This window comes from Nothoprocta perdicaria, unplaced genomic scaffold (genome assembly GCF_003342845.1).
Source record: "Nothoprocta perdicaria isolate Ctin4 unplaced genomic scaffold, notPer1 scaffold_68, whole genome shotgun sequence".
NCBI lineage: Eukaryota > Metazoa > Chordata > Aves > Tinamiformes > Tinamidae > Nothoprocta > Nothoprocta perdicaria.
Window position 1 is genome coordinate 714479 of NW_020455954.1, and position 15695 is coordinate 730173.

General features: G+C 38.6%; 1 protein-coding gene across 3 annotated transcripts in view; it reads right to left on the minus strand.

The window, feature by feature from the left end:
- Window positions 1-15695, minus strand: part of ATXN10 (ataxin 10) — an 88439-nt gene that overhangs the window by 46249 nt on the left and 26495 nt on the right. For all 3 annotated transcript variants that reach the window (XM_026050374.1, XM_026050375.1, XM_026050376.1), the window contains exons 6-7: window positions 6441-6521; window positions 432-597 (exon numbers count right to left, since the gene is read on the minus strand). In XM_026050374.1, the coding sequence (XP_025906159.1) occupies window positions 432-597; window positions 6441-6521 (247 nt within the window). The remainder of the gene's footprint in view (window positions 1-431; window positions 598-6440; window positions 6522-15695) is intronic.

The following is a 15695-nucleotide window of genomic DNA, read 5'->3' on the forward strand; positions in this document are numbered from 1 at the left end:
AGCTAGTCACTCCTTCACAGAAGGTGATCAGGTTAGTCAAGCAGGATTTCCCCTTGGTGAATCCATGCTGGCTACTCCTGAGCACCTTCTTCTCCTCCATGTGTCTGGAGAGAGCAGCCAGGATGAGCTGCTCCATCACTTTTTTTTTTAAAGAGGTATTTTACACAGTAGATGTAGTTTTATCTCAAAGTACTGAATCCTTCATCATCCTTAAGTTCCGGAAGTCTCATCTCCAGATCCTTGCCTGCTGTCTAACAAATCTACCAGTGAACACAGGCACTGCTTTAGCAATACAAAGGAAACCCTGGCACATACAGAAATGTAACTGTGATTTTATGTGCTAGTGGCAATGCAGAATCTATTATTATAGATTTTTATGACATTATAGATGATTATTACAATTTAGCACTGTAATTTTTTATCAGTTGTACCTCATCCTTGGCATCTGCTGCAGAAGTCAACTTGAGCACAGCTTGGCATTTCTCCTGGAAACAGCCTGCAAGGAAGTCAGCGTGTYTCAAGAACACCATCGTTTCTTCATTGGTAACAGGGCTCTTCTCACTTATTTTCGCCATTATCAGGTCTAACAAAGTAACTCTAGAATCGGAAAACAATTTGTTAGCCAAATTCACTAAGTTAACAGGAGAATAGGCAGATATGGTTGTTTAAAAATGATACCAACAATTAGCATTTTTTTTTTTAATAAAAATGATCAATTCCTGTTCACCACATATGGTGAACCATTCAAATTCAATTCACCTTTTAATTAATGCAATCAAGTCAGTGAAACACCTATTTTTCTCAAACCCATTTCCACGTTTAAATTCTTATGTCCTGATGYAAAATTACAGTGACTGCCTATGTTTGTAACTAAAATTTCCACTGAAGCAGCTTTTAAAAGCTAAGTTCAACAAAACAGAAAATTTGACAGCTTCCACTTGAAAATTTTCATCTTTTCCCACTCCTTGCCTTGCATGCAGGCCTTTACTAACTCTCCTTTCCAACTCAAAATAATGCTGAGAAGAAACAAAAGAAAGTAAATGCCTACACTTAGTTCTACGCAGCTGTTTATATAAAACTGCTACTAGATGGAGTAGGATGAATCCAAGTYAACTATCCATATACCCACTAGGAGTTATTCAGTGCATTAAGTCAGCCAGTAAGTGAAAACATAACGAAGTTGCTCTATAAAAAGCCTCGGAGATATTTATTTTAACAGTTTTAATGTTGTTCACATTTTGATATCCGTATCATGTTCTGGTACCCTATCCTTGCTCATCCACAACCTACCACAGAAGACTACGCAGTGTCCCAGGTATGAAGGGCTTGAGTTTTGGCAWTTACACTAAAATCAGGTGGAATGCACCGATGTGTCATTCCTCCCCATGGTGGAAGATCTTACTGAGTTTAAAGCTTTTCAGGTATATCCTTGGCTAAGAAAACAGGCTGCTCACAGATTTTATGATTAGAGCCATTTATTCCAAAACAGTATCATCTCCTCCACTTACAGGAATTTCATTGGTGGTTCCTGAGCTAATAATCCAAATACACTTTCTAAAAAGACATGCAACCCTTCTGTAAAGAAGCTGGAGAGTGACCACATACTCAGATAGGCTCTTTTAAAGAAAATTATTGCCAATAATGAAGAGCTTCCTAACCTCATCCTTTTTGCATTACTCATCCTTTAGCAATATAATCATACCTTAGATAATCATAATCCTTCTGAAGAAATTGGAGTAACCTGAAAACCCCAACTGCATGCGATCTCTTCAAAGGTGGCTGTTCTTTTTAAGCATTCACATGCCAAGACTGTTTTTGAGCTTTCTTCAGGCACGGTCACTCAGTACATGCCCACCCTTCCTTTGAATTTCAAGCACGTCTTGCACTTGGGCAAGACTTTGCTGGGAGCAATGCTTTTTGTTCTGTGCAGATTCCCTTCCTTTCCTCTGTTTTTCTYGCAGTCTTCTTCCAAGACTTCCTAAGCCTTTCCCAGTGAGTTTGCTCAAATACGTCATTTGCAGATGTCTTTTAGATTATCTCACCACAGTTCTTCAGACAGCCAAACATGACAAGTATTTCTGCCAGTTTCAGCATGTCTTGTCATGAATTTTCGTAACACTCAGTTCAATATATGATAATTTTCTATGTTGGAGGATTGAGTTTCTTTTCTAGCCATTTATTTGCTTCACCATAATGGTATTCTAAGAGGGTTAAACAAAGTTTGTCCATTGTCTCTCATCTAGGTAGAGACAAAAAAGTTGCCTTGCAACTTTTCTCTTTACCTCTTCTCTTTCTCTTTCTTTTTTCTTTTTGCAAAAGTTCTCTTTACCAGAAGCTGCTATGTGAAGGCTGATTCACAAGAGGGCCCTGCTGTTTTTGGTAGCAAATTGAAGGTACTTTTCCTTCCTACTTCCTGACYCTCCCATTGGCATATATACCTGCTGACACGGAGTTCATGCAAAGGAAATAACTTTGCTTGCCTGCCAAGTTTGGCCTACATTCAGCGTAGCTCCATACCAACAAACCTCTGATTACAATGGCTGTCTTCTTCTTTTCTCACCATGCACTGATCTATGGTAGAGCCGCAAGAAATCCCCCGATTTTCATTACTTCAGCATATGCCATTTGAAAGAAGGGTTCATAGATACAAGCGACATGCCCCAAGTTGAGTTTCTTACTCCACTGGTCTTCCACCTCTAAATCCTCATTCCCACTAGGTTGTGTCCTAACCTCTTCCAGTTGGGAGACTCACAGATCTGCTGTGTTTTCATTACCTGGTCTTCTCAGATTCACACAGAGGTTTTGTGCCCGCTTTCTCTGTGACTCTGCTACCACCTCTCAGAGTAAGCAAGAAAATCTTTTAGTCTTTCTATAAGAGCAGTTTTTACAACTGTCTGCAGGTACCAACTGGCTGGTTTCTTACTCAAATACTCTGGTTTCTTGAAACCAATGTTTCATAAGAATTTACCTACCGCTAGGGAGAGCAAGGGCGCTCTCCATATGGAACACCATTTCCATATAGCTTCACCACACAGCCAGACAAAAGCCAGCTGGATACTTTTTCCCTCAAAAAAGAGGATCAAACATCAGCAACAGTTGATTTCTGGTGAAGATGCTAGTAAACCTTTTGCTCTGTTCGAAAAATGATCACACCAGTAAGTGGCATCTTCTTACATCCAAATTCAATCCACGTGCTCCTGAACCTGACATRAAATTGTGAATTTACCTGAATTCACCTGAAATTGTGAAAAACTTTGAACTACTGCTAAGTATTTGCAACCGGTTGCTGCCGCACAGAGTTTGCAAATGAAGTTCACTGTTAAAGCACAATTTAAATCTACAGGCTTGTTATTTCAGATTAAAATAAATTTCTACTAAGCTTGTCTAAAACAGTAAGAAGGAAAAAAAAAAAAGAACCAATATGCCATCTCCAAACAATTTTTGCATCAAATGCTTGAAAAGATCACTAGCAATAATGTTTTTATGAGACAAATTAAGCCCTCTCTCAATTTTACAATTCAACTGTCTTGAAACTATGCTTGAAAGCATCCCATTAAAATTATAACTGACTCAAAATTGTTAAAATTCATGGGGAAATACGAGCCAGTTCTTCTTCAACTCTTTTGKCTTTGTAAGCATTACCAAGAACACAAACCAGTAGGTAAACGTAGGCAAGAAGAGGTGCCAGCTACACTGTGTGAGTGCCCATTTCACTGCTGGTGACTGTATGAAAGGCTGCATCATTCACTGAGAATATTTCACATGAAATCATCAAATCTGTAAATTTTAAAGATGAATTGAGCATCCAAAAAAGAATCTCAAGCATCTCAATTCTGTAAATTTGTTATTTATGAAGGCAAGAATAGTCATTTTCAGAAAGGCCAACACAGATGTACACATTCTGAAGATTTTACAATGCAATTAGACTATCAAAGCATTCACTTTATGCTGTCCATGCTCCTGGCTAACATTGATTAAAACGAGTCTTTTCTAAATCCTTTTGCATATGAATTTCTAAATACTTATGCACATGTGCACATCTCAAATCTGGCAAAGAATTCAAGTACCTTCACAATCTTTTGGCTCAATACCCTAGCCATAGGTTTCTGCATTAATCACCTGCAGAGAAATGGCAAGCATTATCTCATTGTCATTTGCCTTTCAGACCCAGAATTGCATKAGAAAAATTGATCATATTTTCACAGTACTTATTTCAGGCCACCTGCAAACTCAGACATGCAAAAGGAAGTCATTTAAGTTTGGCTGGAAAATGAAAACACAATTGTCCAGAAGTGAGCAGTTTGTCTTTTAACTGAAAGTTTATGTACCAGATTCACTGCTGCAACAAGAAGGGCTACTCTTTGGCACCCACCATGGCCACAATATCACAAATACACTAGATTTCCATTACAGGAAATAGTTTAAATAGTGCAAATCCTGGAAATAGTGCAAATACTGCGGTTACTGCATAGACTTTGGTTATCTATGGCAACTGCCAGCTTTTTTTTAAAAAAGTACCACCACGAATGTACATATTAGCAAACTTTCTTAGGATAGTTCATTACTTCTCAGTAAACAGAATGAAAATAAACGTGTTTAGCGTGCACAATACAGAACACTGTAGCAGTTACCATTTAATCATGAGCTTGGGCTGCCTCGTCCAGACACCTCAACACCACATCTGACACACGAGTGACAGAGGGAGCCCGTCGGCACCCAGCAGTGAAGCTCCTTGTCTCATTTTCAAACAATGAATTCCYTTTTCTGCTTTTAGTTTACACAGTCACTTCCCACCCGCCCCCACTTAATGACAGTCAAAATGTTTTTATCTAAATTAGATTTGGCTTCTCATGCACGTCAAAGGAATAAATTCGTAAATATGCTAAAAATTTATATACAGGATGCTGCCGCTGGGTTTTCTTCTGCAGCTCAGAGGCAAAAGGGGTTATTTCTGCAACATGTACTTCAGTCTTTCAGTATGTTTGATAGTAAATGAAGCAGCAGCAAATTCATAAACTGCACTGTGAGCTTTACTTGCGTTGTAAAATTTTTGTGACTGATAATAAATTTGGTGTCTACCCTGTGGCTGGCCATCTAGTATGAGCATCCACACACCTACACAACAACTTCCTTCAGCCAAGGTAGCATAATAACTTAAGAAACATGGTACAAGCAAGCAATTCCATCTGAGATCTTTTTAGAAGCTGCTTAGCTATATAAAAGTTCCCATTGCTCTAAGAAGAAAATAGCAAAATGAAAACAGCCAGGGCTGTCCTCAAGGTGAACTGGGGTGAACGGGGCAAAATCATGACATTGTGGGAAACTAACGAACAAAWACCTTAGCTCTTTCTCTTGAACTCTGTGGTTAAGGAAACCCTCCCTACTTCTACGAACAGTAGCACATGGCTCATGCTCACTCCCATTTGGTCAGCGTGAATACTCTTATTCCTGGGTTGACACCCCATACTTACATATTGACTATATTTTATCTACCCATTTTAAACCTACCATATTCCTTCTTTACCTGCCGTTCCTTTCCTTTCTTTACAATCCCTGATCAGGATCTGAACCACTTTTTCTAATTACTATGTGGCTTTAGCGCCACCAAAAGAAGTGGAACTACAGCAAAAACTGTAGACTGGAATTTGCATCTTCCCTGCAGGAGTGGGAAATAGAGTAGCCATTTTGAAAAAAATATATGATCATGGAATACGTGGAATTAAAGTACAAAATTTCCAAGTATTTGTTTTTCTAACAACATAAATTTTATCTTTCCTCATTCTTTATTAAACCAATTGTCAATGAGTTATTTTTCCTATTACAGGATTGGCCATTTTCCATCAATCCAGCACTCATTTATTCAGACGTCTGAATGAAAGCTAATTACTCTCTTTCTAGGATGAAGGTTTCTTATAACTTCTTTTTTTTTTTTTTAAAAAAAATGGAAATACTAAAAGATTAAATAGCCATAGCCATCTTCACATCTATGTTTTTCACCTTCTGCTAACCAATACTAGGCAGACATGCAGCTTGAGTAATGCTCATATTAGTCTTCCTTATAATTTCTTGTAATTACAACAGGGATATCAGCAGCTGAGTACATTTCAAATACAGCTGTAAAACACTGCAGGGTGTGGTGCTCTTATGAAATCAAGGCACAGGGCACGGGCATGAAGTCCTGACTTTTTTTTTTTTTTTTTTTTAAAGTATTTCTTTACTGAGCAATGGCGCCAACCTGGATTCTGCAACCCTACATAAATCACTGCCAGTTGTGGCTAAGCTGTAATGTTAACCAACCAATTTAAAACCATTACTGACATAGAAACATGTATTTAGAGATTTTGTGCCAACTACGAAACCACACAGTTTTTCAATCATGTGAACAGGATACTCTATATGGAATGCTAAATACTGAAAGCCACATTGGTTTTTGGGGTTACCTTTCTTGATTGCTCAGTTTGGCATAGAGGGCTTTTACCAACTCTGGACATTTCAGCAAATGGTCTGTAACAATCAAGAACCTGAAGAAAAAAAAAAAAAAAGAGAGAGAAAAATGAATTAATGGTTCTATAAAGAAACCGTCATTTACATTTAGCCTACCAGCTGAGCAGGTGCTGGTTATTTCTACTGTGTGTAATGTGCATCTAGTCCTATTTGCTAAGGGATACAAATCATCACAAACTAATTATGCACGGGTTATTTTCCCTATTTCAGCAATGGGCATTTCCCATCAAGACAGTACACTTTAACTAGCTTTCCTCCATTCAATTGAGTGGAAGTTTTTCGCTAGTTACAGAAAAGACACACCACCATTCAAATAACAAATAGTCAGTCCAAGCCTTCATACACCTTAACAAAAAGTCAAAATACACACTTGGAAAGACATGATATCCATCAGAAGATTGTATTTATGATATTGTTTTATAAACCACCAGATAATCAAAGGAAGTATTCAAATAACTTTTCCTTAAAAAAAAAAAACTAACAAAACATCAGAGCTTTGTCTGAAGCAAAGCAGCAAAATAGTCCTGAGTTACCAAAAATACCCCTCCTGCATAASAAGTTTCTCAACCAATGTCAGTCTAACCAAAGACCTTCAAGACAGCAGCTCCCAGTATGATCTCCTCTTGTGCTAACACCAACATCCACATTAATAATCACCTTCATGWGCATCACTCATAAGAATCAATAGGAAATGTTAATCTCATTTCAATCTAGCTGAATAATCTAGGCATTATAAAAACAAGAACACTAACAAACAAACAACATCCTCACTCTAAACAGGGTATTTTTTTTTCTTCAAATTACACTTCTAGAAGCACCAACAGTGTTATATACAACATAGGTAAACACATGCTTAGTGATGCATTTTCAATCAGTAAGTACATTCAGTGAATGTAAAATCACTAGGGTTCAAACTCAAAATTACCAAGAACAGAAACAGTTTAAAGGAATTTTAATATTCCCTCTACCACTTTCCTTTTGCTTTGCTGATAGAACTTTATTTTGCACACCCATAGCCTACTACATATCCAGCGGGAAGATGACACAGAATTCTTCCATCTGTTACAAAATATTTTGGGGGTATACAGTCATTAATAATTGAGGAGACCAAAACACAAGACAGTCAACAGATTAATGGCTATTATGTTTCTAATGTAAACTGTGGACTTAGCATCTGGCTAACTTACTGCAGAGCAGACATTTTTAAGGGGGGGAAAAAATGTACGTTCAAGGAAAAATAGGATAGTCATAGGCAATCATCAACTTAAAAAGTGATATTCTAATCAGCAGAGTTGATTCACAAGTTTCTCAACAGTGATTTTAACCTACAGGCTTCCCTAAGTCAACSCCACAGCTATGTTCCAATGCCAAACAGTGCAGCCTGACACAACGGAATTCCATCAAGCCACCTACATGGCAATCGTGGGAATGCTTCCACTATTCCCAAGCCAACAATTTATGGCATAAGAGCCTGACAGCTAAATCATCAGAATGATGACAACAACTGATTTTTTTTTTAAAGGATTTGAGCAGAAGCAAGTGCCACCTAGAGCTGCAGGAAAAGAAAGCCTAACAACTCCTGCGTACAAAACGCAGTAAGATTTAGTCTCACAACATATACATTTCTACTGCCAAAGTAGTACAGTAAAATTACATTTAAAGCAAAAAAAGAGTGTAGTCAGATTTTTCCATTTTGCAGTTGAAAAAAATAAATTTTATATTAATTTTTGTAATTAATATTATTGTGGGGTATTTTCTTGACTTTTTGCCTTACAGTTAAGAAAATTAYATAATGTTGCTACTTGCATACAGAAGATTACTCTGGCACTGCAAAATAACTGTGTTGAGTCAACAYGGGTCTAGGTTCTTGTATATATTCATAATAATATATTCATAATACATATTCAGACCTATCTTTATAGATTAGTACTGTACTGACTGAGGAGCCTGGAATATTTCAGAGTAGTGTTTGTGCCCATAAAGCAGCATGTACTTTTGTTTATTGTTTTAATCTCGAGATATGATGCAACCCACCAGAGCCTCCTACATCTGTATTTAAGTTTCACGCTTTCCTTATCTTCTTCCTTCTGTGTTACATCATAGAGTACTAACACATTTTAAAAGCATCTCCAAGAGATGTCAACAGAAGAGAAATGGAGTGGATTAAACACTTTACTCCAGCTAAAAGTTGGAGTAAACTTTTCCTRTTACTGCAGTAGGAAAGCAAGGGTGAGACAAATTAAAACTAGAATYGTCAGTCCTTAGCTCTCCTGTTTTTCATTTGGGATGGGGGGGGGAATAAGAGGAAAAGTAAGACCATCCACAAATTTGAAATAAAGAAAAAACAAAAAAAGACATTTGGTTTTGGATTACTGACTGAATATGGCATTTCAGATACACACAAAAGACTTTGGTAAAAGATTTAAGCTCTGTTTGGAGGCCAAGAGCAGAACCACTGGGATAAACTGAGGACCACTGTAATTTAGTGAAGGAAATGGTGAAAATTAAAGTTGTTATGTAAGCATAATACAGTAACAAATGAATAGTGTTAAATATGCCAATTTTCTTGACTTTTAAAAAATTGTCTGGCTAAAATCCTAAAAAAATCAAGTGCTTACATAGCAGATAAATACAGGAGGAGATGTTCAGTTCAAAGACTCTACAATAGCACAAGGGATACATTGTACCAAAGGGAACTTGAGAAGCAGCCAAGATGAAACGGTATAAGCTACAGTTACGCTCAGTATACTCCAAAATGACCACTAAGCTTGTTCCAATCAAAGCTGGGTGTAAGCAATCAACTTTATTGTAAGATGTCATGCCCCAGATTAACTTGATTCCATTCTATTAGCAGCTTTAGAGATGAGCGTCTTTGGTCTCTGAAAACAAGGGTAAAAATAAAATGTTTCAGTAGAGAAAAGAAAATAAGATGGGGATTCTGTGTTTAATTAGTGATTTTTTGTTCTGATGTGAGAACAGAAAATCTAGTCCACCAYACAACATACTAGAGTGTGGTTTGAACAAGAACATTTGTAAGAATGACACAGCAATTTTTACTGTAGTTTATCACATTGTTCTTGAATATAACATTCTAGCATGACAGGCCATCCAAATTATGAAAAAAAGAAGAAAATTCAGGCACTAAACCTTTCATAGCTACATGTCCCATTCTTTTAGATGCTATAAAAGCAATGTGCCTCACAAGACACTGGGCAGAACATGCTTTAAGAGCAAAATAGTTTGTTGGCCTTGCACAAGAATAAAAGCACCATTTACAAATCCACTTACARGAACAAAGACATTTGAATTTGAAGTGAAATATATGTGCTCTCAGAAAGACCTCTAGAAACCAGACTGCATTTTTTGCTCCAAATAAATATAAGGTCCATATTTAAGGTTCAACACCAACGATGAGGCACCACGCTGCTTTCATCTTGAGATGAACACAGCACAGGGGAACATCCTTCCTCTTCTTCAAAAGGGATTGTGCACGATGAATGCGAGACTCTGATCAGAATATCTGGAATGCTTCTCTGACTCAGGAAATACTCCTGTTAAATTTGATCACTACATCAGAAATGTCCTGGAAATGGATTTTTCCTTGCATGAAAAACCCAGTGCCACTGTTTTTCTCAAGAGCTTCCATGCAAAAATCTCCTAACAACAGGACGGCTACTTCCCCTCATTCCCCTCTCCATAAATGATACAATGGATCACTGAAAAGTCAAATGTGCAAAACTGGGACTTAAAAGACTGGAGAAATCTGTGCCAATATGTTGCTACTGCAAAYAGAAAGTAGAAACGACTCGGATCACTCCATTAAGGAAACTTTTCCAATTGACRGTACTATTTAAAACCACAGTTGAACTTGGAACTTGCAACGTAACGCCAACTTTCCTGGAATTAAAAATAAAAATTACTTTCTGGAGAGTAGCAGAGGAGGTGGGGAAGGACATCCTAAACTGTCAGAAAGGAGAGTCAAAAGTTGCCAACCCCAAATAAAAAAGGTAACATTTTCTGGTTTCTGCACCAAATGAATGCCAATTAAGTACCAGGCACTCTACTGAAAAGTTCCATCTTCCCCTTTAAATCCATGCCCGTCGGCAAGACTGCTTGCCACAGGAGCACTAGTTTCTGTCCACACTTCTTTCCATAAGCCCGGACAAAATAACCAAGGGCAAAAAATGGGGAGGGGGAACCCCACATCCTAATCTTTACAGTCATCATTGCGCTGTGGTTTCAAGAAGAGAAAGTCAATGCTCTGAAATCCTTACTTCCAGTGCCAAACAGCTGACCACACTCTTAATATCATTTTTTTCCAGGGGCCAAAAGGAGTACTATGCCTCTTATTTTAAAATGGAGGATTTTTGTTCCTYGCTCTTCAGGAATCAAAAATGCAACCTGTTTTTCTTTTCTTAGTACATACTCTGCATACAGCAGTTACCATGCACACACTTGGAAAAACTGATGACACAAGCTATACTCTCTCATCTCTAATGGAACCACCAAAGTATTTCTAAAATAAACAGCTTTTAGAATGCACATTGGTCTTGGTTAGGATAAATTATAATGTAATTTTGTACTACTTTTTCCTAATTATTTTACAAAACACATATGTTTGCAGGTTCAATATTCTAAAATAGATCTTATGTGGCATTCAGCATTGGTTTCTTCTAAATGCAGCAGCCTCTAAGCTGTGTGACACACTTTTCTGCTGTTGATTAATACAAACCCAGACCAGAGTAGATGTGGACCAGAGTAGACACACAGAGGAAAGACTCTTTTAAAGGCTCCGTAATTTTCCAGAGCCTAAGGCAGAGCTGCCTGCCTGTTTTAAAAGGTTTTTCCAGGAGAAAAGGCAGCACTGGCGAGTTTTTTTCCAAGTATTTCACAGATGGCACTGGATACCACTTGTGCTTTCTTCTTCCCTTGGAAGCGCAGCAAGGAGGTTTGTTACAGTGGACACTCCAGATCTTGTCTGTAATCACGCGATGGAGAGGGAAATGCACTTTATTTACCAAACGGTGTGGGGCAGCTTTTATTCTAAAGTGAGGATCTATCCCCTTCCTAGGCAGGATCCTTAGGGAGGCAGCAGTTGCAGCTGAATGAAAGAAGCACTGGAAAGAATATTAGTTGGTGTAGTAACTGTATTTGATGGAATGTTTCAGATATTTTCACCTTAATGCATGAATGCTTCAGGAAAATAACACCAGGTACCATTACAGAGCATACTGAAAAGGTGAAAACACACAGAAGTAAAATCACTTTCTCACTAGGGCTTGAAAGCAATGTTCATCCTTCTGAAGGGAGTCAGAAGATAGAACATAGAGTGGAAGAAGTGAAAAGCAAAAGCTGTATAATGTGGAAAGACAAATTAACAGACAAACCTTATGCTGTAAGGGAAGAGGGAGGAAGGAATGTACTAGCTATAAAAGAGAGCTAGAGAACTAAACTAAAAGGAAAAAAAAAATCACAAGAGGGTGAAAGTAGAAGAAGTTACAAGTTTAAAAGCTTCCCATGTCCAAGAGAGTATTGTGGACCGAATGTCAATCCCACAACAGGGATCACGAGCAGCACAAGCCGTAGGCAGCAGGTCACAACCAGCCCTTCCAAGCGGGAGCCTCCCTGACAGGGCAGGGCCTGGGACGGTCACGCAGGCACCCGGCTGGAGCAGCACCCGTGTTTGCCACCAGAGCTGACACACAGGAACCGTTAAGCTACCGGTCTAACTACTGTGTGCGTGTCCCACAGAAAGGACCATGCAACTCCTAGGGGGGGAAAAAAAAGAAAAAAGAAAGAAAGAAAAAAGCACAAAAAACAGGCAAGGAGATAGGATCACTTAATTAGTGTATACCATAAATCAAACCAAGGAAAGGAAACTTGCTAACTTGTTTCTGCAGAGCCAGTGCCTTTGCAAGGATAGACTCTCTTTGAAGTGTACTCTTTAACCTCATAATCCTTGAAACATTCTGAAAGCAGCAAGCTCTGGGCACTCTTTACAAGCCCAAATGAAGAACTTAATATTCAGGGCAAGACACATAAGCCTCAACAGCTCTCAGTCCTGAAAACTTCCAGTTTCTTCTTGCTCTTTTACATTTTAGCCAAAGGCTACGAAACAAAGGAGTATAAATCCAGTCAGGCAACGTTTTGAAGAACCTCAGAGATACACGATCTGCCTCCTCCGATTATTGCTCTTGGGAGTTAGACCAGCAGCAACAACCTCAGAAGACAACCTACTATTGAAGATTATAGGACTGCTGGCCTGAAACAAGTTCAGGATCTGTGCTGACTAGAAGTCTACAGGCCACTTAAAAACACATTCTCTTATATATGTTAATTAATACTATTTTAAAGTGCCACTCGGCATCTAGTATCAAAGATGTCAAAGGCAGTAATGTTAAAAAAAATAATCTTGGAGCTGTCTAATGCATCAAGTTTCTAAAAAAGAGAAATAGGAGGTGGTATCAGTTCTTAAATCGCAAGAATATTAAGTGAGTAAATTACAATCTGCAACTCCACAGATTTCAAAGATAGAAGCATTTCTGAAGTTTAGAAGTAACCGCAAGCTTAACGAAATAAGCCTCCAGACCATCTGGTTTGGATACCAGGTATAATCACAGAAGGCCTGGAGGAAAAAAGAAAAAAAAAAAATTGAACTGGGCCTTACTTATAGAACTAATTTCTTTCAAAATTTTATTATTTCTTAGCTCTTAGCATACTACAAGAAACTTAATAAGTRCTACATAATTCACTAAGATACTCCCAGCTGTACATGACAGTATTGTTGCTTTTATTCCAGCTGCTAGGACCATTTTTTCATGTCATCATTTTCCAGAGATATTTTTTAAAGTGTTTCCGTGCTTATACCCTCCAAATATGCAAAACAGACCCTCTGTGTTTCAAAAGCTGCTTAGAAAATGAATGGCTGAACTTTCCACCACTGAATACATTCACAACTGCTAAACTGATGCCTGCAATCTCCCTCACAAGAAGCACAGCAAACTGAGTGAAAGAAATATGCAATACTTTGGGCATCCCTGCTTTGCTTCTGACAGGAGATATTTTTTTCTAGCTAACAGGCTTCTAGCATGACACGAGAAGTACAGAAAGCTCTGTCCTACCTTTAAAGGGCCTTCCTGTATTCGCTTTAACTGGGAAAGAAGTATATTGCAGACAGAAAAGGAACTGGAGAAGGTCTGCTACCAAAAGCTGCTTCTTCAAAAGGAACTGTGAGGAACCACTTGAAGAAAAATCTCAGATTTCCATTGACAATGCCTTATCCTTACAGAACTGCTGCAAGGCTGGGGGAGAGAACRGTAAGCAGAAGCCAAAAGATACCATGCTTGGAAAGAGGTTCCTCCTGAACCTTCCCCAAGGACTTTTCCATCTTGGAAGCAGAAAACTGGACTCTAAACATGAATGTAGAATCATGAAGAGAGAAGGAGTTGTCAATTCACTAACAAAAGCTTTAAGCTTGCCCCTCTTTCATGGGTCAAGGGTAGAAAACCCAACATACACTGGCCTGACACAGTAATATGGACCCCATGGGAGAGACTGCATTTCAGCCAATGGCCTTAAATCCAAATGTTTGTCCTGGATGTCCTCTCTTTGTCTTAATGGTTCATGGCAGCGACTGCAAAAATAGCTGGAGCATCAAAAGCGTTTATTTGTGGAATTTGTTGGATGCTAACTTAAAGGAAGATTAAGTCATACATTTCAGCACATGATAAAAAGGAAAGAATAAAATCATGAACACCAGTTTTGCCTACAAACAAAACTCTCCTGGTTATTTTAAGAGAAGATTTCCAATACCTAAATGCAGCATTTGACAGCAGAAAAGTACAGCCAAGAGGAGCAAACACACGGGGCATGCACTTTTTATTCAGTGTAATGTGAAACCAGCCGCTCAAGCTGAGACACAAGAAGGTAGGAAGGAATTGAGTAATATTTTTAACTTGAAAAGTAGGAACATCTTAAATTCAGACATTTGCGAAACCAGCAGAGAGCATAACCTCCTGAAAGAATAGTTTGCATTTCGGCTCAGCCATATAATACCATAAGAGCTGCTTGAAAATGGTTGCTGGGCACTGCGGTAGCTGCGGCACCAGGGACCCAAGTCTTTACAACAAAGTACTGGCTCCGTTGCAAATACCGCGGCTATGTAAATTCGTTTAAGCAATCCTAGTGGTATGTACTTCAGCTTCTCGCTGAAACACAGCTCCAAATTTTCAATGAATTGCTGACAAAATATTTTTTCTACAGTCCGGCCAGAGAGGCGTCCAGAGTTTAGCTTTAAATTTGATGAGAAAAAAGACAAAAATCTTTCTATGCACTTTTACCTGGCTGCATTGGCTGCACATTCTTCCGTATGGTGAAACGGCGCAGTTCTTMGGTAGGAAAAATGTGCTTTAGTAATAAACCAAACATGAGCAGACTCATGCTTGGTTTACCCAAAAAGATTGTATGCAACACTAAAAATGGATACCAAAGCAACAACGATACGACAGAGATCCAAGTTAGAGCAAACACATCCTCAAAGCAATGATTGCGTCAAGCTCTCATACATCCAATTGCAGAAAACTGCAATTTTGATATGCAAAAACACTTTAGACAGATGTCTCTTATGAGGGAATACCTGTCTATTATCAGCATAAGACACATAAAACCCTATACAGCTCCAATAGTTACCATAAAGTGTTAGCACTGCTGCATATCAGGACTGACACAGCAAAGCTTAGCTCTTATCAAAGATACCTTCTGACACACAAGGAAAGAGCAGTTGAATTTCACCAGCCAAAATAAACAGCATTCATCCTACCCAAATGAGAAATCCTGTTGATTGTGCATCTTCTTTGTTCACAGTAAATTCCATGTCAGGAAGCCTTTTCAAAACCCAGGCATAGGTAGTCTACATTGCAGCTACCAGGTCTCCCAATAAGGGACATGCAGCTCCACTCGTGTCAGGGTGGAGTGGGCTTGCTCTGCCTCACCACAAGAATGGAACAGCACTTCARGATGGTCAACAGAGAACAGTGAAATGTTCCTAACGCTTTCCTAGAGAAATGAGGTGCAACATAGTTGGAAGCAGTAGATGTGAATCAACAGGAGACTTAGCATGAGGAGTTTCCAAGCTGGTTTAGCTTCTGTGAACTAAAAAAAGCACAAGTCATGACATTCAGTGCAGTGACAAG